General features: G+C 50.6%; 1 protein-coding gene across 1 annotated transcript; it reads right to left on the bottom strand.

The window, feature by feature from the left end:
* Window positions 1-1,152: 1,152 nt before the first annotated feature.
* On the bottom strand, window positions 1,153-13,751 carry LOC120382918 (zinc finger protein 707-like). Its single transcript, XM_039500401.1, has 5 exons — window positions 13,610-13,751; window positions 12,870-12,983; window positions 8,958-9,041; window positions 1,667-1,867; window positions 1,153-1,280 (listed from the first exon to the last, which is right to left on the bottom strand). Exons 1-5 carry the CDS (start codon window positions 13,734-13,736, stop codon window positions 1,243-1,245), a joined length of 564 nt encoding a protein of 187 aa, XP_039356335.1. The 5' UTR covers window positions 13,737-13,751; the 3' UTR covers window positions 1,153-1,242.
* Between the last annotated feature and the right edge of the window lie 11,678 nt (window positions 13,752-25,429).

The raw sequence follows: 25,429 nt of genomic DNA on the forward strand, positions 1-25,429 counted from the left end.
CCTTGTGTGGATGGGTGCAGGATTAATTCGATTCAACACTGCTAAATTCGACATAACCTCCTAGTGTAGACCAGGCCTGAGACTCTGTAAACAAAGGAAAACTTCCCTCCTTCCTTTTGAAACTTCTTGTTCCCCCATTGGTTCCTCTAGTCAGGTGTCAGCCAGGCTAGGTGAACTTCTTAACCTTTGCAGGTAAAAAGGCATTAACCCTTAACTAGCTGTTTATGACACAAACCCCAAATCTCAGACAGTGTTGAACCACACTGGCGGTGATTTCTTCCTAGAACCTTAGAATAAACAGATTAATAAAACACATGCACCTTTACATATACTACTAATTATGTAAAACTACAAGATTTTTCACATTTTAAGGACAATTGTAACCAGTTAACTCTGGGAAACTTTCAGGGGAGAGTGCATCAGCTACTTTGTTAGAAGCTCCTGAAATGTGTTGAATTTCAAAATCAAAATCTTGGACAGCTAAACTTCATCAAAGAAGTTTTTTGTTGTTTCCCTTGGCAGTATGAAGCCACTTTAGCACAGCATGGTCGGTTTGTAGCTGGAAATGCCATCCCCAAACGTATGGGTGTAGCTTTTCCAGGGCATACACAATGGCGTAGCATTCTTTTTCACTGATTGACCAGTGGCTTTCCCTCTCAGACAGTTTCTTGCTGAGAAACACGACAGGATGGAATTCCTGATCCGGTCCTTCCTGCATTAAAACTGCTCCTACACCACGCTCAGATGCATCGGTGGTTACTAGGAATGGTTTGTCAAAGTCTGGGGCCCTTAGCACAGGGTCAGACATGATTGTTGCCTTAAGCTGGTTAAAGGCCTTCTGACATTCATCAATCCACTTAACTGCATTTGGCTGTGTCTTTCTGGTCAGGTCTGTTAGTGGGGCAGCGATTTGGCTGTAGTGAGGTATAAATCACCTGTAATATCCGGCCAAGCCTAAGAAGGATTGGACCTGTTTCTTTGACTTTGGGACAGGCCACTTTTGGATAGCATCCACCTTGGCCTGTAGGGGAGTTATCGTTCCTTGACCCACCTGGTGCCCAAGGTAAGTCACTCTGTTTTGGCCTATTTGACACTTTTTAGCCTTAACAGTTAGTCCTGCCTGCCTGATGCGCTCCAAGACTTTTTCCAGGTGCTCCAGGTGTTCTGCCCATGAATCAGAAAAAATGGCCACATCATCAAGGTAGGCAACTGCAGATTCTCCGAATCCTGCTAGGACACCATCTACAAGTCTTTGGAAGGTGGCGGGTGCTTTTCGCAGCCTGAAGGGAAGCACATTAAATTCATATACCCCTGCATGGATGATAAAGGCTGACCTTTTCCTTGGTGGGTTAATCTAGCGGTACTTTCCAGTACCCCTTGGTTAAGTCTAAGGTAGAGATGAACTGGGCACGTCCCAGTTTCTCCAATAGTTCATCGGTGCATGGCATTGGATAGTTGTCGGGACGAGTTACAGCATTTAGCTTACGGTAGTCCATGCAAAAGCGTATTTCCCCATCTGGTTTGGGAACTAGAACCACTGGAGATGCCCATGCACTGTAGGGGTGGATTATACCCATCCGTAGCATGCTTTGGATCTCCCGTTCTATAGCAGCTTGGGCATGAGGAGACACCCGGTAGGGTGGGGTTCTAATTGGGTGAGCATTACCTGTGTCAATGGAGTGGTATGCTAGTTCGGTCCGTCCTGGAGTGGCTGAGAACATTGGTGCAAAGCTAGCGCACAGCTCCTTGATCTGCTGTCGCTGCAGACGTCCAAGGGTCGCAGAGAGGTTCACCTCTTCCACACCACCGTTACTTTTTCCTTCGTAGTAGACACCTTCAGGCCACTCAGCGTCATCTCCTCCCTGGGCTGTAAACTGACAAACCTTTAATTCTCTGGAATAAGAGGGCTTGAGAGAGTTAACATGGTACACTTTAGGCTTTAGGGTTGAGGTGGGGAATGCTATGAGATAGTTAACAGCTCCCAGGCACTCTTGGACCGTGAATGGCCCTTCCCATGACGCTTCCATCTTATGGGCCTGTAGCGCCCTTAAGACCATAACCTGGTCCCCTACTTTGAAGGAACGCTCTCTGGTATGTCTATCATACCAGGCCTTTTGCTCTTCCTGAGCGTCCTTTAGGTTTTCTTTAGCAAGGGCTAAAGAGTATCGGAGGGTGCTTTGTAGGTTGCTTACAAAGTCTAGAATGTTAAATCCTGGAGAAGGCATAAACCCCTCCCATTGCTGCTTCACCAACTGTAATGGCCCCTTAACCTCGTGGCCATACACAAGCTCGAATGGGGAAAACCCTAAACTGGGATGTGGTACAGCCCTGTAGGCAAAAAGCAACTGCTGCAACACTAGATCCCAATCATTGGAGTGTTCATTTACAAATTTACATATGAGGGCCCCAAAGTTCCATTAAACCTCTCCACCAGGCCATTGGTTTGATGGTGGTAAGGGGTGGAACCAACTGATTCACCACATCAGCTTCCCACAGGTTTTTCATTGTCCCTGCCAGGAAATTAGTTCCCAAATCTGTAAGGATGTCGGAGGGCCAACCTACCCTGGCAAAAATGTCTGCTAATGCCTGGCACACACTTTTAGCCCTGGTGTTGCTTAAAGCTACTGCTTCCAGCCATCAGGTAGCAACATCCATGAAAGTCAGTATGTAGTGCTTTCCTGTGGGGGTCTTTTTTGGGAAAGGACCCAGAATATCTACAGCTACTCGCTGAAATGGCTCCTCAATTACGGGGAGTGGCTGGAGAGGGGCTTTGACTTGGTCTTGGGGCTTTCCCACTCGTTGGCACACCTCACAAGACTGGACATAATTAGCAACGTCCTTGCCCATTCCCTCCCAGTGGAAAGACTTCCCCAACCGGTCCTTGGTTCTGTTCACTCTGGAATGGCCGCTGGGATGACCATGGGATAAGCTCAAGAGATTTACCCGGTACTTAGTTGGAACTGCCAACTATCTTTGAGGACGCCTGCTTAGCCCTTGCTAATTCCAGCTCATGCTTTCTCTCTCTTTCCCTCGCCTCCATCTCTTTTTCTCTCGCCTCCATCTCTTTTGGTTTCTCCTCCATAGCTCTTTTGTGGGCAGCCTCATCTCTGGCCATCTGTCTGTCAGGTTCCTTTTGGATCTCCTCAGCCCAGAGGTTGGCTAATTCCAGCTCCTATAGTATGGTTTCTTTTTCCTTTGCTTGACATGTTTCCGTGTTCTGCCTGAGCTATCTTGGTTTGAGAGATAAAAATAAAACACCCACAGCTTTTATCTGGACTTCTCAGAATGAGAAGAGACCAGAAAAACTGGCTTGTTACTTGTCTTTTGCAAACTGTTAATTACCCTCCAACTAAGCCCAGCTGGAAATCCTTTCTAACAAAGCCTTGTTAGAAACACCTTTATCTGTTTGCCTTCAGGGTATCTCTCCTTCACTGCTTCCCCAGCATCTCAAAAGAGGAAAAAAAATCTGGCTTTTGGTTCCTAAAAATCCCACACTGCTGCTCACCATGTCAAGGTTCCTTCCCCACTCTGAACTTTAGGGTACAGATGTGGCGACCGGCATGGACACTTCTAAGCTTAATTACCAGCTTAGATCTGGTATCGCTGCCACCATCCAGAGTTTTCAGTGTCTGGATCACTTCCTTTCCCCGCAAAACCTTCCCATCCCTGGGTAGCCTTGAGAGACTCCTTCACCAATTCCCTGGTGAGTCCAGGTCCAATCCTTTGGATCTTAAAACAAGGAGAAATTAACCATCCCCCCTCCTTTCTCCCACCAACTCCTGGTGGATCCAGATCCAACCCCCTTGGATCTAAAAACAAGGAAAAAATCAATCGGGTATTAAGAAAAAGGCTTTTAATTAAAGAAAAGAAAGGTAAAAGAAAACCCTCTGGGAGACATTAGCATACCAGCTACTCTCAGGCCTGGTCTACACTACGCATTTAAACCGATTTTAGGAGTGTTGAACCGATTTAACGCCGCACCCGTCCACACTAAGAGGCCCTTTATATCGATGTAAAGGGCTCTTTAAACTGGTTTCTGTACTCCTCCCCAACGAGAGGAGTAGCGCTAATATCGGTATTACCATATTGGATTAGGGTTAGTGTGGCCGCAAATCGACAGTATTGGCCTCCGGGCGGTATCCCACAGTGCACCACTGTGACCGCTCTGGACAGCAATCAGAACTCGGATGCAGTGGCCAGGTAGACAGGAAAAGCCCCGCGAACTTCTAAATATCATTTCCTGCTTGCCAGCGTGAAGCTCCGATAAGCACGGGTGGCGATGCAGTCCCAAATCCAAAAAGAGCTCCAGCATTGACCGTACGGATGTGATCGCTGTATGGGCAGACAAATCTGTTCTATCAGAGCTCCATTACAGAAGATGAAATTCCAAAGCATTTTTTAAAAATCTCCAGACAGAGGCCCCAGCAGGGACTCAGCACACTGCTGCGTGACAAGCGTAACGGAAAGCCAAAGAATCAAATGGACGCTCATGGAAGGAGGGAGGGAGGGGGGACTGAGGACTCAAGCTATCCCACACTTCCTGCAGTCTCCGAAAAGCATTTGCATTCTTGGCTGAGCTCCCAGTGCTTGTAGGGTCAAACACATTGTCCGGGGTGGTTCAGGGCATAGCTTGTCAATTTACCCCTACCCCCACCCACTCCCAGAAGGAAAAGGGAAAAAAATCATCTCTTGACTCTTTTAAATGTCACCATATGTCTACTGAATGCTGCTGGTAGACACGATGCTGCGGCAGTGAACTGCAGCATCCTTGCCCCCCCCCCCCCCCTTATGACTGCTATCCATTGTCATCATCAACCTGATGGCAGACGGTACAGTACAGAAGGACTGGTATCCATCCTCATCATCAGCCCATGAGTGCTCCTAGCTGGCCTCCCGGTCATTCCCAGTAGATGGTACAGAACGGCTGGTAACCGTCTTCATCATAGCAACAGGGGGCTGAGCTCCATCAGCCCCCGCCCTTCATGTGTAAAGAAAAGATTCTGTACTGCCTGGACTAGCAGCGGGATGCTGGGCTCCTCTCCCCCACACTGCTTAATGTCCTGTCTGGACTATCATAGCAGCTGGAGGCTGCCTTCCCCTCATTTTATCTCACTAACAAGTCACTGTTTCTTATTCCTGCATTCTTTATTACTTCATCACACAAATGGGGGGACACTGCAATGGTAGCCCAGGAAGGCTGGGGGAGGAGGGAAGCAACAGGTGGGGTTGTTGCAGGGGCACCCCCTGTGAATGGCATGCAGCTCATCATTTCTGCTGGTTCTCTGATACACTGGTTCTCTAGTACACTTGCCCCATATTCTAGGCAGGACGGATTCTATTTTTAGATACCATAAAGGAGGGATTGACTCAGGGAGTCATTCCCATTTTTGTCTTTTGCGCCCCCGGCCGACCTCAGCCAGGGGACCCATGACAGCAGCAGACAGTACAGTACAGAAAGACTGGTAACCATCATCTCATTGTCAATTTACAATGGAAGCAGATGGTACAGAATGGCTGATAACCATCTCTGCTATCATGCAAAAGCAAATGAATGCTGCTGTGTAGCGCTGCTGAATCGCCTCTGTCAGCGGCATCTAGTACACATACGGTGACAGTGACAAAAGGCAAAACAGGCTCCATGGTTGCCATGCTATGGCGTCTGCCAGGGCAATCCAGGGAATAAGGGCGTGAAATGATTGTCTGCCGTTGCTTTCCCAGAGGAAGGAGTGACTGACGACATTTACCCAGAATCACCCGCGACAATGATTTTTGCCCCATCAGGCACTGGGATCTCAACCCAGAATTACAAGGGGTGGGGGAGACTGCGGGAACTATGGGATAGCTACGGAATAGCTACCCACAGTGCAATGCTCCAGAAATCGACGCTAGCCTCGGACCGTGGACGCACACCACCGAATTAATGTGCTTAGTGTGGCCGCGTGCACTCGACTTTATACAATCTGTTTTACTAAACCGGTTTATGTAAAATCGGAATAATCCCATAGTGTAGACGTACCCTTACAGACAACAGATTCAAAACACAGAGGATGTTCCCCTGGGCAAAAACTTAGTACACTAATGAAAAATATCCAAATAGCCAATTAGATTCTACCTTTAATTGCACAAGACAGGTTACAAAGAAATAAACATAAACCTATTTATTCCTTTCTAAAACTTACTACTCTGATAAGAGGCTGGGTTCCTTGATCTTTTTCACTCCTGCTGAAACTGAGACTCTCTAAACAAAGAAAAACTTCCCTCCTTCCTTCTGAAACATCTTGTTCCCCCATTGGTTCCTCTAGTCAGGTGTCAGCCAGGCTAGGTGAACTTCTTAACCCTTTGCAGGTAAAAGAGGCATTAACCCTTAACAGTCTGTTTATGACAGTCTGTTCCCATCCTTGCTCAACCCCCCTGCCTGGCCTGACTCCCCCAGCCCTGCTCACTCACATGCTACAAACTTTTGCTCCTGGCTCTGGCTGGTCTCTAGGGCCCCCAACACAGGCAGGGAGGGGCTCCGCACAGCTCTGAGGTCCCGGGAGGAGGGGAGGGGGGTGCTGGGTACAGCCAGAGCCCTCAGCCAGCCAGCTGAGGGATAATTCAATTCCAGAGGATGGGAACAGGGTCACTGAGCCCCCTTGGGAGACGCAGGCAATGTTGGGATATGTACATATATAACCCATCTATCCATGTAACATGTGGCTGGAGTATGTTTCGACATGAGTGCATGACTTGCATTTGGCAACCAAAGCGAAAACTGAAGGATTAATTGGTCAAAAAGAACTGTTTATAATACACCAGTTTTGTCATGTCCCTGGAAAAAAATGAAGAATCGGCAAGAAAGGAAATAACACCAGCGGGACGGCTTTAAAACACTGTAAGAACTGGAGAAAAGGGCACCCCTTGGATCCTGGCTTCCTCCCCAAGACTGGCTACTTGGAGTTGCAGACGAAGGCCCAGGACAACAGAGACTCCTCCATCTCCTCCATATAATAAAGGGTTCCACACTAAAGGGTTCCACAAACTCATAGACCTTCCAAAGAGAATGGGATACGGCTGGTAGTCAGTATCCAATCCATCATTGCTCCGGATGGCTGCCAACACCATCGGTAATTTATTGTCGCAACCTTTGCCAGCGACGTCCACCACTTTGCGAAGGGCTTGCTTGATAGTCTGATCCATCCTTTCTACTGTCTCTGACGATTGAGGTTGGTGGGGGATAGGCAGCTGTTGCTTTACTCCTAAAGCTTTTAACATTTTTATAATTACTTTTCGTATAAAATGTGCTCCATCATCTGAACCAATTACTTTTGGAGCCCTGTATCTACTAAACAGAATTTTCCACAACTTCTTGGCGGTGGTCTCTGCAGAATGATTCCTGGTGGAAACTGCCTCTGCCCAGCCACAAAAAGAATCTATTATCACTAATAAATATTGATTCCCTCTTTGGGTCTTAATATAATCAACCTAGATTCTACTCCATGGCCCTGCAAGTCTTTGGTGCCACAAGGGTCCCAAATCCGGTGGTCTATTCCCATCTGCTGCCCATCTTATGCAGTTTTTAGCCAAATTTTCTACGTCCTCTCGCACCTTAGGCCGTATTCCAAACTGTTTTTACCTTAAAACAGAGTATTTTCTATTCCTCGGTGGACCATAGACTAACACAGGTTAATGATCTCTTCTCTTTACAGTTTCTCAGGTACCCACTTTTCCTCTCCTGCTTCCTTATTCACTGTAGAACCCCCTTTCATACTCCAGGTTCCCCACCTTTAGGTTCAGCCTCCTGTTTTATGGAGCCCTGGACCCTTTAAAGCACCGCCCAAATCCTGGGGCTCCCGGCTGCTGCTGTTACCCAGGGCTCCGGCAGCAGAGCTCTGGCAGCGATTTAAAGGGCCAGGGGCTCTGGCCACCGCTACTGCACCAGAGCTCTGGGCCTTTTACATCACTGCCAGAGCCTCAGGGCTCCCAGACACTGCCACAGCTCCCCCCATGATTTAAAGAGCCTGGGACTCCCAGCCACTGCTACCGAAGCCGGAGTCCCGGGCCCTTTAAATCTCAATGTAAAGGGCCCAGGGGTTTAAAGATCCCACCAATTCCGGTTGAGGCCCCTCCCCCTGCTCAAGACTCCAGCATATCGCTAAGTCCTTTCAGTTACTTCCACTCCTGATCATTGGGAAGGAAACAGACGCAGGGGGGGAAGGCTGGCGGCAGGACCTCAAGTCTCACATGCCAGGGGGAGTTCAGGATTTAGTCGAAGCCGAAGCAGTTGAGGATGTCGGCTGGTTCCTCTTCTCTGCATTGCCCTGCTCACCTTCCCTGTCAGGATCAGGATGATGAAAGCCCAACGGTGCCATGTGGGTCCCAGGAGACAGCGGGTGTGAGACATACCCCAGTGTACAATCCGGACTGTTGAACTGACTAATTCTCCATCCCAGGGCATGTTTTATCCCAGGGTGAATAAAAATCAATGACTTTAAAAAAAAATCAAGAAAATCAGATTTCTGTTATTTAAATGTCTGTCTGGTGATGTTCTCCTCCTAATACAACATGGCATGAATGAAATAACCAAACAATGAAATAACCAAATTAAATTAAATGAAATGAAATAACCAAACATTCATTGTCTGATATAGCTGTAAAACTCACCTGAAAAGTTTTCAGAATAAATCACTGTTTAAAAATGTACAGTATGTACCTTCCAAAAATGAAACCTACATCTATCTCTGTGTTTTGAAGAATATGTACTAAGGTTATAATACCCAACAAGAATACATTTTTATGTAGAAAACCATGATTAAATCCAGTCTTCCTGACTAGTTATTTAAATCAAATCCACCCTGCTGCTTCCCTGTGTGAACAACAAACCCCTCCACGCCCACCTCACACACAGCCACCAGCCTTCAAAGTCACTCCTGGCTGCACTGTACTGAGTGCGACTAGCCAGACACTCAGGAACTTACCAAACGACACAGCAACATCAGCCAGTTTTCTCCTCCCAGCCTTGCGCCACGGGAATGTGCATCTTGGACAACTCAGTCTGGTCACTGGGATGGACAAACTCAGTCATTAGTGGGTCACCCCCACAGAGGGGCTGGATTAGGCCACAGCATTGTTCTCTCCAGTCAAATCCCCAAAACACTTCAATGAAAACAAACAGGTCCAGACAAAACACTAAAACCACTTTAGTAACTGGAGTAAGGAGGTTTTCAGGGATTACGAGAGAGAAAGATGTCAAAATTCAGAACCGATTAAAACTACAAAATTATAAAATGCATTTTAAATCCTACATTTGACCAATTTAAGGAAAATGTGAAGCAAGGAGGTTTCTGCACCCCACCTGCTGTTGCAGGCAGTTCAGAGTTCTGAGTACCCAGGCTGCATTTCCTTCCAGCCTTGGTCCGTCCTCTCCACTCCACTCCACGGCCCCTGCTGCCTTTCAAGTCAAGTAGAGAAGGTAGAGGAGAGGTGAAAATGGAGGCGACTCCCCCTTTTTCCTTTGTACCACTCTCTTCTTTGAGGTTCACCCCCCAGCCCGGGGGCAGGCGACAATCAGTCTGTGGCCTAAGTGAGCATCCAGCCGTCCATCCGGTGAATTGTAACTCTCTTGTTCCCAGCTACACAGCTGGTGAAGGATCGGCTGAGTAATTACTGGCTACTTAGCACCTAGCTGGTCTGCAGGTGCCGCTGTCTATGAGGAGCTCCTCTGTGGGCATTTTCCAGCTTTACAGTATGTAACAAACATACAGCAAACTCTCCGAGCTCCAAGGACAGTGCGGATAGACACATTTTAATGGGACAATAATATTCAGCAGGCGATGACTTTCCCTATTGTACCTCACAGGACATACTTTGGAGAAGATTTATCATTTTGTAAACGTGCTGCTGGCAGTGTGCCCAGAACTGAAGTCCTCCAATAGCAGCACAGAAGTGAGGGTGGCCACGTGAAAAGTGATGTTCCTCAATATTGCTCTTCACAGCAGACTTATCACCACATTGACACCCCTACTTCTGTTCTGCTGCTCCACCTGGGTTTCAGAGCCTGAGCGTTTATCCCCACCTCCCAGATGGGCCTGTTCCTTCTTCATGAGCCCCAACCACCTGGGGCCGACAGCCAGTGATCTTTAAAAAACAAACAACCCACAGTGATCACGCCTCCCTTGACACATTCCTGTCCATCCATTGGGAGGCTCTGCTCACAGTTTGAGAATTGCTAGTGTAGAGAGTCATCCTGGGGATTGGTAGCCAAGATGGTAACAGCTGCTCCTTTCCATCTCTGGAATCCCCACAGAAAATGTCCAAGCAGGAGAGCGGAACAGATCCAGTTAACACTACTCTGGCAAAACACATTTTGGTGATTTCACCTATAAACATTCTCTCCATCTTTCAGGCCCTACCCCCATCGAATCAATTACATGCAACTTGCTTAATCATTTCATGCCATGTGTCACAGAAGTTCAGATCCTGTGTGGATTCTTCCATGTTTAATGCGGTCAGACTTCCATATGAAACTTTTCCCGGAGTCCAAGCACCTCTGGAGTCTCTCCTGTGTGGATTGCCTGATGTTGAATAAGGTGTGACCTTTGTATATAACCTTTCCCACAGTCCAAGCACTTGTGGGGTCTCTCTCATGTGTGGATTCTCTGATGTTGAACAAGGTCTGACCTGCTTATGAAACTTTTCCCACAGTCCAAGCACTTGTGGGGTCTCTCTCCTGTGTGGATTGACTGATGTTTAACAAGGGCTGACCTTTGTATGTAACCTTTCCCACAGTCCAAGCACTTGTGGGGTCTCTCTCCTGTGTGGACTGCCTGATGTTTAACAAGGTTTGACTTCTCTGTGAAACATTTCCCACAGACCAAGCACTTGTGGGGTCTCTCTCCTGTGTGGATTCTCTGATGTTGAACAAGGTTTGACCTTCTTAGGAAACTTTTCCCACAGTCCAAGCACTTGTGGGGTCTCTCTCCTGTGTGGATTGCCTGATGTTTAACAAGGTCTGACCTTTGTACGTAACCTTTCCCACAGTCCATACACTTGTGGGGTCTCTCTCCTGTGTGGATTGCCTGATGCTTAACAAGGTCTGACCTTTGTATGTAACCTTTCCCACAGTCCACGCACTTGTGCGGTTTCTCTCCTGTGTGGATTGACTGATGTTTAACAAGTTCTGACCTTTGTATGTAACCTTTGCCACAATCCAAGCACTTGTGGGGTCTCTCTCCTGTGTGGATTGCCTGGTGATGTTTAACAAGGGTTGACCTCTCTGTGAAACATTTCCCACAGTCCAAGCACTTGTGGGGTCTCTCTCCTGTGTGGATTGCCTGATGTTCAACAAGGGCTGACCTTTGTATGTAACCTTTCCCACAATCCAAGCACTTGTGGGGTCTCACTCCTGTATGGATTGCCTGATGTTTAACAAGGTTAGACCTCTCTGTGAAACATTTCCCACAGTCCAAGCACTTGTGGGGTCTCTCTCCTGTGTGGATTCTCTGATGTTGAACAAGGTTTGACCTGCTTATGAAACTTTTCCCACACTGCAAGCACTTGTGGGGTCTCTCTCCTGTGTGGATTCTATGATGTAGAACAAGGTCTGACATTCGTATGTAACCTTTCCCACAGTCCAAGCACTTGTGGGGTCTCTCTCCTGTGTGGATTGACTGATGTTTAACAAGGGTTGACCTCTCTGTGAAACATTTCCCACAGTCCAAGCACTTGTGGGGTCTCTCTCCTGTGTGGATTGCCTGATGTCTAACAAGGGTTGCCCTCTCTTTGAAACATTTCCCACAGTCCAAGCATTTATGGGGTCTCTCTCCTGTGTGGACTACCTGATGTTGAACAAGGTTTGACTTTCTTATGAAACTTTTCCCACAGTCCAAGCACTTGTGGGGTCTCTCCCTTGTATGTAATGCCTGATGTTTAACAAGGTCTGACCTTTGTATGGAACTTTCCCTTAAGTCCAAACACTTGGGGGTTCTCTCTCCTGTGTGGACTGCCTGATGACGAACTAGGTGTGACATCTGTATGAAATTTTTCCCACACTCCAAGCACTTGTGGTGTCTCTCCCCTGTGTGGCTTAACTGATGTCTAATTATTTGTGTCTTCGAAATGAAACATTTCCCGCACTCGAGGGATTGAGAGGGTTTTTCTCCACTGTGGCTTCTCCCGTGGTTATTAAGATCTGAGAGCTTATTAAAGCTTTCTCCATGGTCCAAGCATTGAAGGGGTTTCTCTCCAGTATGGATTGTCTGATGTGTCACAAGCTGTGAGCTCACAGTGAATCCTTTCCCACACTGAAGGTACTGCCAGGGTGTTTCTTCCTTGGGATTTGTCTGCTGCGCTCTGGGATCTTCCTCTCCTCCCCCACCATTATTAGATTCATCCACTTTCTTCCCTGGATAGTTTCCCAGAAGCCTCTCTGACCTGTGCCAATTTCCCCAGGATTCTCCCTGCTCCAAGCACTGGGGAAAATTCCCTTCAGCTCTTTCCACAAAGGTGCCCTGTGGTTGCACTTCCCCGGGAACTTCCTCATGATGATTCCCCTCCTCATTCTCACTCCCTCGCTCAGCACCTGCTGGGAGAGACACAATCCAGACAGGAGTCATTGTGCTGGGGAGAAAGAGGAATAGCACAGAGGGAAAACCCAACACAAAGACTGAGCAATTGGACTCCACCTCCACATCCCACCCAAACACTCACAGGGAAGGAAAGCTGGGAAGCAAACTCCTGCAGGTAAGAGGCTCGGTGGAATGGAATGAGCTGATGACTGCAGCCCTGCCCTGACTGAGATGAGGAAGAACTGAGGGTGCTAACTCACACCATATTTGGGGATTCTCAACTTTTTCCTTCATTCCCTAGATGGTTTCTGTGTCAGTCCTCACCTGTATGGGGGCATCTCGGAAGCCTTCTTTCCTTGCAGGGCTGGAGATCCGGCACCCACGGCTCTTCCCCTCGTTCCAGCTGGACAATCAGTTCAGGTTTGGCAAGGGGGAATCCTGTGCCAAGGGTGAAATCAGACCAGATCAAGGTGCATGGAGCATTGGTGGAGTATTTGTCAGAAAGGACATTCTGTGAGTGGAACCTGTCCCTGTGCTCTGCTGGAGGAACGTGGAATCCAAGAGGAGTGGAAAATGGTCACTGAGCCCACTGAGCGCAGAGGAAGTTGTCTGGGGAGGTGAGTTGAATTATTACTACACCTTCACTAGCCGTTCTCAGGATCTGTGCACTCTGGAGGCCTTGTTGACACACACACAGCTCTGGACTTAAACCCCTGCCTCTTTCTAAACCTGCAGAGACCAGAGCCCTCCCCTCGGCTGGAGCTAGTCCCAACGAGGGAGGTGAACAGGGATTGTGTGTGCAGCTGAGAAACAACACAGACAGGACAATGCTGGATTTATGACCCTTTGAAAGCTGGAGGGGTGGGGATGGTTTAGCTTGTCCATTGGGTTTTGACACCCATGTCCCACTGGAGGAGGCATGGAGATGCAAGTCTCTCTCACATGGCAGCTGTGCATTATGGAACCCACTCACCTCTGATCTAACTGACATGGGAAGAACATGACCACAAATAGACACACAGACCCCATGGCTTCTAGTATCTGAGGGGACAGAAATCCCTTACCCAGCGAGGTCACCGTCTCGTAGTTCTCCTGCATGACATCCCTATAGAGGGCTCTCTGAGCGGGGTCCAGCAGAGCCCCCTGCCCCTGGGTGAAATACACAGCCACCTCCTCGAAGGTCACCGACATCTGAAACACCAAAAGGCCCCGGTCATTACCTGCTGCTCCAGCCACAATCCAACTAGTCACGTGGCAGGAAGGATAAAGAAATGGAAGCTCTATGAGGGTCAGAGTAGCAGAATCCCACCCCCACCCTGATCAGAGTAGCCAGGAGGCTTCAGGGGATGGGAGAAGGTGAGAGCTCCTTGTCCCCCCCAGCACACGGAGCAGGGCAGGGTCTTCTCATTTCCCACACGCCTGCCAGCCACAGGATGATACGGGAAGCAGAGCTCTGAGCCGGGGACAGGGACAGGAATCCCAACAGCTTCCCTGCGTATTTCACAGCAGCCTCAGGCTAGTGGGGTCTCACTCCAGCACTGGGAGCCTTGAAAGTGTTCCCAGCCCAGTGCAAGGGGGTGTATCCTGTTTGAGAAATGGGGGAATGTCCCATCTCCCCTCCCCCATCACCAATGGGCCCACTCAGAAAATCAGTAGGTTTATTACACCCGGTATCCTTCCTGCCCCTGCCCAGGTGCTCCCTGAAAATCCCCGACCCCAGCTGGCTCCATCACAGACATTTCCCTTCCCTGCATCCTGGAAGACGGGCCCATCTGGAGCAAAACATTGGCGTGATTCCTCAGCCTGTCGGCTTCAGTCCATGTCACCCCCGATTCCCCACAGGCTCTTCAGACCCTCCTAGTAACAGTATCTCTGAGCCAAATGCTAGAAAAAGAGCATAACTAAAGGGGCCACTTTGGGGGATTTCCCCCAACTGCCCTGTAAACTCCTCTCCCTGAGGAACAGCCGGAGCCCTCTGGTGGCATTACCTGAAGAACGAGCTGCCCTGGGCTCCTGCAGCAGCCCCCAGGGACAGGCAGGCAGAGGCTGAGCCCAGTGGCCCATCCACACTCCCTGCCTGCCCAAAGCAGCAGTGACTCCGGTGGGGCTGAGATGTGAATCCTGCCCAGAAATCAGACCAGGGCCCCGGGCAGACCCCAAAACTCATGAGACACAGACCCCGCCAGCCCGGGTGTGTCTGACAATAACACACACTGGGAGCAGGGTGGGGGGCTGTCTCCCTTCCGCCTCCCCACACACCCCTTCCCTCGCAGTGCCCCCCCACATCTTCCCCCATTCCAGCCTCGCTCCCCTCAGCCCCACAATCGCCCCGATCCCCCGAATCGCCCCATCTTCCCTTCAGTGCCCCCGCCCCCATCCCAGCCTGCCCCCCGCAGCCCCGCACCCGCCTCCTGCCCCCACCCCGCTCCCCCGCCTGCCCTCACCCCCGGCACCTCTTTAGCCTCCGCCCCCTGCAGCCCGGGGGTGCCGGGGGGGCGGGTCTCTCTCACCTTCCCTCCGAGCGGGGCCCCCCGGGGCAGGGGCCGGGCCGGGCTGGGGGCTCTGCCCTGGGAGAGGCTCCTGGACGGGGAGCAGCGGGAAGGGCCCTGCTGGAGATTCCCCTCTCCCGGCTGCAGCCAGGGCTCCGGGCTCCCAGCACCAGCCGCCCCCCGGGGCTCGGGGATCTCGCCAGGAGCCTGGGAGCCAGAGTCACCGCAGCGGCTGCGAGTCACTTCCTGCGGCCGGGCCTGAGCCCAGCGCTCGCTGCCCCGGAGCCGCCTCCCGGCTGCTCCTGGGTCCTAGCGATCAACCCTGCTCAATGCAGCATCTCTGGGCGCATGTTACCAGCACTGAGTGACCAGACAGCGAGTGTGAAAAATCAGGAGGGGATGGGGGGTAATAGGCACCTATAGAAGACAACGCCCCAAATAGCGGGACTGTCCCTATTCAATTGGGACATCTGGTCACCCTACCAGCAGTGGTGCAAACGCTGGAGTTGGCTGAGCCAGACTCCTGGGAGAGAGAAGCAAAAGGAGAAAGAGAGGAAGTAAAGGGGAGGGGAAGGGTGACAGCAGAAACCCCCCTCATATCCACCAGGGGGCAGGGCCGGCCTCAGGGCCTTTTCCCTTAGCCCCTGCAGGCTCCCCATCCTGCACCCCCTTTGCCACTAATCCTTGTCCCTTTCTGCACCCTAACTCCTACACTGTGCCCCAACCCCTACATTTTGCCACCTTCACCCCAACCTCTCCACAGTGCCACCTTCACCTTAACCCCTTCACTTCCCTGCCACCTGCGCCTCCAACCCCAGCCCCGCGCTGCCCGTGTGCCTGCCACAGGATTGTCCTGCCAAGGTCCCCCCACCCATGGGCGGCAGGTTCTATAGACCTGCGGTGCCCGGGCTCCAGCAGTGTTTGGAGCTGGGTCTCTGGGACGGCTTTTGGCCTATTCCACCAATTCCTCCGAATCGGGCCCCGCGCCCAGTGAGAATCCCTTCCCTGGCTAGAGGCACCTTTTTAATTTTTACTCACCTGGTGGCGCTCCAGGTCTTCAGCAGCACTTCGGCGGTGGGTCCTTCAGTGCCGCTGAAGACCTGGAGTGAGTGAAGGACCCACCGCCGAAGTGCCGCCAAAGACTTGGAGCAGCGCCCGGTGAGTACAAGCCTCATGTGTCTTTTTTTTTGGTTTTTTTTTTCAGTGATCCCTGCTGGGGCCCCGTGGAAACTGTTTGAATTGGGCCCCACACCTCCTAAAGCTGGCCCTGCCTGCCTGGATCGGGCCCCAGCCCCCGCTGACCTCCCCACCCCCCCGCCACATCCCTGCCTGGAGCAGGTCCCAGCCCCCGCCTGCCACCCCTCCCCCCGCCCGACCCTGCGCCATGCTGCAGAAAGCAGGGCGAGCCTCTTCTTCATGCTGTCGGAGTAGAGGGGCTCCCAGCAGTACTGCTGTCTGCTGCCCCAGGGTCCTAGTGCCTGCCCCCCATATTGGCAAGGCAGGCTGCCCTTACCCTGAGCCTCTCCAGCGCCCCAAACTCTCAGCCCCAGCCAGAGCCCTCATCCCCCTGCACCCTAATACTCTGCCTCAACCCTGAGCCTCCTCCTGCATCATGAATCCCTCATCCTCAGCCCCACAGCCCTCACCCCTGTATTCCCGCCTATCCCCAAACTCCCTCCCCACAAGGTGCACTCCCTCCCCCTTCCCACATACCCCTTGCCGACCCCAAACTCTGTCCCAAAGCCTGCACCCTTCACCCCTTCCTGCACACCCACCCCTGCCCCAGCCCAGAGCCTGCACCCAGCATCCAAACTCCATCCCAAAGCTTGTACCCTGCACCCTTCCTGCACCCTAATCCCCAGCCCAGGATCTGCACCCCAGACCTCTCCCTCCTGAGCCCCCTGCCAGAGCATTAGGCAGGTGGGGGCGGAGTTTGGGGGGATGGAGTTGGGAGGCGGGTTCTGGGCACCACCAAAATTTCTACAAACTTGCCACCCATGCCCCCACCCCCTTTTGCCCAGCAACCCCCATGCCAAGTGGCCTCCCACCCACAGACTCCCCACACTGCTCAGCACCCCCTCACAGCCCCCCACCCCACAACTGTCCAGCCTGCCATATTCCCCAGGGCTTTCAGAACCAAAACATTAAAAATTCTGTGCACAATATTTTATCATTCTGTCCATTTTATTTGTCAATTCCAGGGCTGTCCCTAGCTATTCTGGACCCCTACACAACCCCCCGGTGGCGGGGGGCAGACCTCCATGGTGGGGGGAAGCCCCAGGCCTCCACAGGGGGGTTGGCTTGGGAGACAGGGAGGAACCACCCCCCAGCACTCACCAGGGGCACAGCTGGGGCCAGGTCTCTGTACTTCTTGCCACCGGTGAGTGTAGGCCAGGCCCAGCTGCAGAGTCCTCAGGGGCGGGGCTGGGGCGGGGCACTGTAGGAACTTTACACTTCTTAAGCGCTAAGGGGGTAGGAATGCCGCCCCCGGATTTAGAGCGGCTGAAGTGGTTCCCACACCCCCCCACACTTCCGGTCAGGAGACACATAGATTAAGCGCTGACTGGGTGTATATCTCTGGAGTACACAGTGCATAAAGCACCAACCAGGAGAGGGGGCGAGATGTTGGCTTGAGTTTGTATATGCGTATAATAGCATGATTTATATAACCACTTATAATAAATAGACGTGGACAGCCCCGTTGGGGGCGCTCCACGGGAACAGACTGACTGACTTGGCTTTGTCATTGCTACAGGGCACAGGCAGGAAGAGGGGTGGGTAAAAACCAGGGCAGGGGCTTTGGTGCCCCAAACTTCCTGGTGCCCCACATAGCTGCACACTTTGTGGATGGCCCCCTGGGCCCTGGTCAGTACATACATGTGGAGGCTCCAGCATGGCAGTGGGAAGCATTGGCCCCTGGCTGCACGGAGGTGGGAGATCACCCTGCAGCCTTCCCCCTCCCCTCCCCTCCTAGCAGAGGGACTTTGCAGTGACATACCTCGGTGTGCATGTCAAAAGGCCACAGGGAAGCGTTTCACATGGTGGCTGGCATGTCAGCCAGGACCCAAAATAGCTGATATCAATGGCTGAGTCCAGCCCGCACCAGGCCCTTGCCTGCCAGGGCTCTGGGCCATCACCTCCCAAATGGCCTTTCATCCTCCCTAGAATGGAACATTTCCCTCTAGGCCTGAACAGCCCAGCAGTGCTTGGGGTGCGCAGTGTAGTAAGAACAGGAATTCTCTTCAGGCACCAGCCTTTTTTTTTTCTGCCCTGATTCACACAGGGCTTGTCTACACCACGCCGAGTTTTAGCGACGAGGCCGTGTCCATACAGCCTCGTCGCTAAAAGCCGGCACGTGTAAATGCTCTTTGTCGGCAAAATACTTCCAGTCCCACTGTCAAGGTATGATTCCCCACTTTGAACTTTAGCGTTCAAAAGTGGGGACCTGCATGTACCCTTCTAAGCTTAAATCCTAGCTTAGCTCTGATAGCGCTGCCACCAACCAAAAAGAGAGTGTTTTGGTACACTTTCCATTCCCCCCAAACCTTTCCCTGGGGAACACAGATCCAAACTCCTTGGATCTTAACACAAGGAAAAATTAACCATCCCCCCTCCTTCCCCGCCCCCCCACCAATCCCTGGTGAGTCCAGACCCAATTTCCTGCATCTTAAAACAAAGAAAAATCAATCAGGTTCTTAAAAAGAAAGCTTTTAATTAAAGAAAAAGAAAAGGTAAAAATTATCTCTCTAAAAGCAGGATGGAAATGCTTACAGGGTATTCAGCTTATATAGACTAGAGGGACTCCCTCCCCGCTAGCATAAGTACAAGTTACAGCAAACAGAGGTAACAAATCCTTCCAGCAAAATACACATTTGCAATAAAGAAAACAAACAAAAGACTAATCCACCTTCTAGCTAGTACTTACTATCTTGCACATGAGAAACTGTTTCAGAAAGTTTGGAGAAACCTGGTTGCACGTCTGGCCCCTCTTAGATCCAAGAGAGAACAACCACCAAACAAAGAACACAAAACAAAGACTTCCCTCCAACAAGATTTGAAAGTATCTTGTCCCTTCATTGGTCCTCTGGTCAGGTGTCAGCCAGGTTTACTGAGCTTCTTAACCCTTTACAGGTAAAAGAAACATTAACCCTTAACTATCTGTTTATGACACCCACAAGCGGCGTTTGCGCTTCCGGCAAAGCTGTGTTCACACTGCCACTTGCTGCGGCAAAACTTTTGTCTTTCGTATGGGGGAGCTTTTTAAAGTACCCGGGAAAAACAAGAGCTTTGTCAACAACTTGGTAGCGTAGACAATCCCATACCTGGTTGCCACACACGGCTCTGTGGGGCGGTACTGGGGATAACTCGGCACCTGCTTTCAACGGTGCCGGCCAAGCCTCATTTGAAGAGTGGCTCTTGGTTAGGATGATTTAAGGCAGTTTTTAAAGGTCTTTCCCATAGGTGAGGCAGCATGTGCTGCATTCTTGAAGGGCTCTTTAAAGTCCCACTTGACTAGGGTGACCAGATGAGAGACATGAAATATCAGGATGCGGGCGCAGGGGGGGGGGGGGGCTGGCAGAGCGCAAAAAAAAGAAAAAACCAAAAAAAACCCAAAAAAGCAAGAGCCAGGGGCAGAGGAAAAAACAAAAACAAAAGCAAAATTGCCGCCAGAGCATAGCACCCACCGGCTGAGCACCCACCGGCAGCTCCACCCCCTGCACCAGCTCCCCTCCACCTCCCCTGAGCTGGCTGCCGCGTCCTGCTTCTCCCCCTTCCCTCCAGTGCTTGCTCCGCCAGACAGCTGATTAGCGCAAGCCTGAGAGGGAGGGGTGAGGAGGGGGAGGAATGCGGCGTCCTTGGGGAAGAGGCAGGGCCAGGGCAGGAATTTGGGGAGGGATCCAATGGGGGAGGGAAGGGGTGGTGTCAGGCCAGGAGGGCGCGAGGGCAAAATGTGGGGACAGTTTGTGTCCTGACCGATGTTCAGTCGGGACGTGGGACAAACAAGTAAATATCGGGACAGTCCTGATAAAATCGGGATGTCTGGTCACCCTGCACTCGACTCTACACTGTTTAGAACTCTCCCTTGTTCAAACTGCTTCCGGCCAGAGAGACAGAGCTGCAGACACTTGGATCCTCAAGAAAAAAATAAACGTCCCTTTCCCCTAAATAAAAGTGTTCAGCTACTCCAGCCTTCTTAAGAGTGAATCCACCTTCTTCCCCAGGTAAGAGGTCGCTCCCTCCCTTCCATTCTGCAGCCCTGATTGCTGCTTTTCTGCTCCAGGTACATCCATAGGTAATGACTCCGGGGGTGCTCTGGGGCTGGGGCACTCATGGGGAAAAATTGGTGGGTGCTCTGCATCCACTGGTAGCTCCCCGGCCCACTCCCTGACCCCAGCTCACCTCCACCTCTGCTCCGCCTCTGCCTGCTCCCCTGAGCATCCTGCGGCTCCGCTTCTCCCCCCAGCTCCCAGCACTTGCTGCTGCAAAACAGCTGTTACATGGCGGCAAGTGCTGGGAGGGAGGGGGAGGAGGGGGAATATGGTGCGCTTGGGAAAGAGGTGGGGCTGGGGTGTGGATTTGGGGAAGGAGTCCAATGGGGCAGGGAGAGGGCAGATGCTCGGCAGGGGTGGGTGGGGCAGTGGTGGAGTTGGGGTTGGGCCAGGGGCATTGAGCACCCCTTAGCATCAAGAAAAGTTGGTGCCTATGGGTACATTCCCCCACTTTTGTTTTAGTGTCAGTTTCCTTTTGACACAGACATATTGTTAATCACAGATATCAGGGTTGGAAGGGACCTCAGGAGGTATCTAGCCCAACCCCCTGCTCAAAGGAGGACCAATCCCCAGACAAATTTTGGCCCCCAATCCCCCCCTCAAGAATTGAACTCACAACCTGGGGTTTAGCAGGCCAACACTCTACTGAGCTATCCCTTCCCCACCCGTAAGCGGGAAAAGCAAATGCCCCCTTCTTTTATATTCCTGAAACTGTCCCTCCTCCCCAGCCAGGTTATGTGTGTACCTCTCCCTCCTCCCAGCCCACGTCTGCTGCTGATCCCTGCTGGGGAAGGGAGGGGAGGGAAACGGCCAAAGGGGATCCTCGGCATCTGGCCTTCAACTTCAGAGCAGAGGGAGGCAGCGTGAAAAGGAGATTGCAGGGAGGTGCCCGCAGAGCAGCGGGCACAGGTGGGAGAGGTGCAGATGCAGAATGGGGCAGTTCGGAACAGCTGCTCCCTCCAGGGGCACCAGCCTGCTCCCCAGGAGGACCCAGCAAATTCCCTGCTAGCATAGGTGCGGACTCCTGCTGGCAATGGTGGGTGCTCGACCCCCCCTTACCCTGCCCCCATTCCAACCCCTTCCCCAAAGTCCCCACCCCAACTCCCCCCCCTTCCTCCCCCATCCCAGTGGTCCCCAACCTTTGGGTGGCCAGTAGCACAATCATGTTTTCAAAAGAGTGTGGCGGCACCAACAATTTTTCAAGCCTTATTTTGTATTTGTACATTAAATAAGATGAAAAACATCATAATTTATATTATAGAATATATGAATCCATAAGAGAAAAACGGCAATTTTACATGTTAAAGGAATTAATTAAATTATTCGGCAATTACTCTTTCACCGTACTATATGATTTTGCTCTTTTTTATCTACCTGTAAGAAAAATTAATTAGTTTTTACAAAATAAATATCATAAACAGTTTTCATCTTATTTATTTTAAAAAAAGTTAAACATTCTTGAACTGCTGGTCCAAATATATTTATTATTCTTATTTTAACATAGAATGAAGCCTGCAGCCCCAGAGTTCTCTGTCCTTGGCAAGCACAGTGACACGGTTTCCCTCCGGCTTAAGCCGCGGCACTGTGCTTGCCAGGGACTGAGAACTGTGCCAGCAGCCTGCAGCTCTGGAAAAGCCAGAGAGAAGCTGCACCCCAGTGCACGACGGGGACAAACACCCAGTGCCTGCAGAATGCAGGCCCAGAGCTCTTATGAGGAGGTGAGGGGGCGCTGGGTAGAGCCAGAGCCCTCAGCCAGCCAGCTGAGGGATAATTCAATTCCAGAGGAAGGAAACAGGGTCACTAAGCCCCCTTGGGAGACGCAGGCAATGTAGGGATATGTACATATATAACCCATCTATCCATGTAACATCTTATAGGTCTTGCAACAAAGTGTGCCTGGAGTGTGTTTCGGCATGAGCGCATGATTTGCATTTTGGCAAGCAAAGCGAGAACTGAAGGGTGAATTGGTCAAAAAGAACTGTTTATAATACATCAGTTTTGTCATGTCCATGGGAAAAAAATGAAGAATCGGCAAGAAAGGAATAACACCAGCGGGACGGCTTCAAAACTGTGTAAGAATTGGAGGAAATGGCACCCCTTGGATCCCGGCTTCCTGGCCAAGACTGGCTCCTTGGAATTGCAGATGAAGGTCCAGGACAACAGAGACTCCTCCTCCTCCTCCATATAATAAAGGGTTCCACACTAAAGGGTTCCACAAGCTCACAGACCTTCCACAGAAAATAGGATACGGCTGGGAGTCAGTATCCAATCCATCATTGCTCCGATGGCTGCCAACGCCATCGGTAATTTATTGTCCCAACCTTTGCCAGCGACGTGCACCACTTTGCGAAGGGCTTGCTTGATAGTCTGATCCATCCTTTCTACTGTCCCTGACGATTGAGGATGGTGGGGGATCGGCAGTTGTTGCTTTACTCCTAAAGCTTTTAACATTTTAATAATTATTTTTCCTATAAAATTTGCTCCATCATCTGAACCAATTACTTTTGCAGCCCGGTATCTACTAAACAGAACTTTCCACAACTTCTTGGCGGTGGTCTCTGCAGAATGATTCCTGGTGGAAACTGCCTCCACCCAGCCAGAAAAAGAATCTGTTATCACTAATAAATACTGGTTCCCTCTTTGGGTCTTAATATAATCAACCTGTATTCTACTCCATGGCCCTGCAAGTCTTTGGTGCAACAAGGGTCCCACATTCGATGGTCTATTCCCATCTGCTGCCCATCTTATGCAGTTTTTAGCCAAATATTCTACGTCCTCTCGCACCTTAGGCTGTATTCCAAACTGGTTTTACCTTAAGAGAGTATTTTCTATTCCTCGGTGGGCCATAGACTGACACAGGTTAATGATCTCTTCTCTTTACAGTTTCTCAGGTACCCACTTTTCCTCTCCTGTTTTCTTATTCACTGCAGAACCCCCTTTAATACTCCAGGTTCTCCATCTTTAGCTTTCGCCTCCTGTTTTATGAAGCCCTGGACCCTTTAAATCACCGCCCAAATCCTGGGGCTCCCGGCTGCTGCTGCTACCCCGGGGCTCTGGCAGCAGGTCTCCGGCAGCGATTTAAAAGGCCAGGGGCTCTGGCCTCCACTACTACAGTAGAGCCCTGGGTCTTTTACATCACTGCCAGAGCCCCGGGACTCCTGGCCACTGCCGTAGCTCCCCCCATGGTTTAAAGAGCTTGGGGCTCCCAGCCACTGCTACGGCAGCCAGAGTCCCGGGCCCTTTAAATCTCAATGTAAAGGGCCCAGGGGTTTAAAGATCCCACCAGTTCCGGTTGAGGCCCCTCCGCCTGCTCAGGACTCCGGCATATCGCTAAGTCCTTTTAGTGACTTTCACCCCTGACCATTGGGAAGGAAACAGACGCAGGGGGGGAAGGCTGGCGGCAGAACCTCAAGTCTCACATCCCGAAGCCGAAGCAGTTGAGGATGTCGGCTGGTTCCTCTTCTCTGCTTTGCCCTGCTCAGCTTCCCTTTCAGGATCAGGATGATGAAAGCCCAACGGTGCCATGTGGGGCCCAGGAGACAGCGGGTGTGAGACACACCCCAGGGTACAATCTGGACTGTTGAACTGCTTAATTCTCCATCCCAGGGCATGTTTTACACTGCTTCCCGGGGTGAATAAAAATCAATGACTTTAAAAAAAATCAAGAAAATCAGATTTCTGTTATTTAAATGTCTGTCTGGTGATGTTCTCCTCCTAATACAACATGGCATGAAGGAAATAACCAAAGAATGAAATAACCAAATAAAATTTAATGAAATGAAACAACCAAACATTCATTGTCTGATATAGCTGTAAAACGCATCTGAAAATTTTTCAAAATAAATCACTGTTTAAAAATGTACAGTGTGAACCTTCCAAAAATGAAACCTACATCTATCTCTGTGTTGTGAAGAACATGTACTAAGGGTATAACACCCAACAAGAACTCATTTGTATGTAGAAAACCATGATTAAATCCAGTCTTCCTGACTAGTTATTTAAATCAAATCCACCCTGCTGCTTCCCTGTGTGAACAACAAACCCCTCCACGCCCAGCTCACACACAGCCACCAGCCTTCAAAGTCACTCCCGGCTGCACTGCACTGAGGGCGACTAGCCAGACACTCAGGAACTTACCAAACGACACAGCAACATCAGCCAGTTTTCGACTCCCAGCCTTGCGCCCCGGGAATGTGCATTTTGGACAGCTCAGTCTGGTCACTGGGATGGACAATCTCAGTCATTAGTGGGTCACCCCCACAGTGGGAACAGATTAGGCCACAGCCTTGTTCTCTCCAGTCAAATCCCCAAAACACTTCAATGAAAACACACAGGTCCAGACAAAACACTAAAACCACTCTACTAACTGGAGCAAGGGGGTTTTCAGGGATGACGGGAGAAAGATGTCAGATGTCAGAACCGGTTAAAATTATAAAATAATAAAATGCATTTTAAATCCTAAATTTTACCAATTTAAGGAAAATGTGAAGCAAGGAGGTTTTTCCACCCTGCCTGCTGTTGCAGGCAGTTCACAGTTCTGAGTACCCAGGCTGGATTTCCTTCCAGCCTTGGCCCGTCCTCCCCACTCCATGGCCCCTGTTGCCTTTCAAGTCATACTCTTACCTTCTGTAAAGATGGGAGAGGAGAGGTGAAAATGGAGGGAATTCTCCCTTGTGCTTTTGTACCACTCTCTTCTTTGAGGTTCAACCCCCAGCCGGGGGGCAGGTGAAAATCAGTCTGTGGCCTAAGTGAGCGTCCAGCCGTCCTTCCGGTGAATTTTAAAGTTTGTAGCATGTGAGTGAGCAGGGCCGGGGGAGTCAGACCTGGCAGGGGGGTTGAGCAAGGCTGGGAACAGGCTGTCATAAACAGATAGTTAAGGGTTAATGCCTCTTTTACCTGCAAAGGGTTAAGAAGTTCACCTTGCCTGGCTGACACCTGACTAGAGGAACCAATGGGGGAACAAGATGTTTCAGAAGGAAGGAGGGAAGTTTTCCTTTGTTTAGAGAGTCTCAGTTTCAGCGGGAGTGAAAAAGATCAAGGAACCAGCCTCTTATCAGAGTAGTAAGTTTTAGAAAGGAATAAATAGGTTTATGTTTATTTCTTTGTAAACTGTCTTGTGCAATTA

The sequence above is a fragment of the Mauremys reevesii genome, linkage group 15, assembly GCF_016161935.1.
Source record: "Mauremys reevesii isolate NIE-2019 linkage group 15, ASM1616193v1, whole genome shotgun sequence".
Lineage (NCBI taxonomy): Eukaryota > Metazoa > Chordata > Testudines > Geoemydidae > Mauremys > Mauremys reevesii.

Bases quoted from the DNA above. Each gene is read 5' to 3' on its own strand.
- LOC120382918 (XM_039500401.1), bottom strand. From the start codon at position 13,736: ATGTCGGTGACCTTCGAGGAGGTGGCTGTGTATTTCACCCAGGGGCAG. The intron at 1,868-8,957 runs GTAAGTTCCTGA...GTCAGTTTACAG, and splicing joins TGATGTTGCTGTGTCGTTTG to CCCAGGGAGGAGATGACGCT. The intron at 1,281-1,666 runs GTAATGCTCACC...GCTTCCCTTCAG, and splicing joins ATACCACTCCATTGACACAG to GCTGCGAAAAGCACCCGCCA.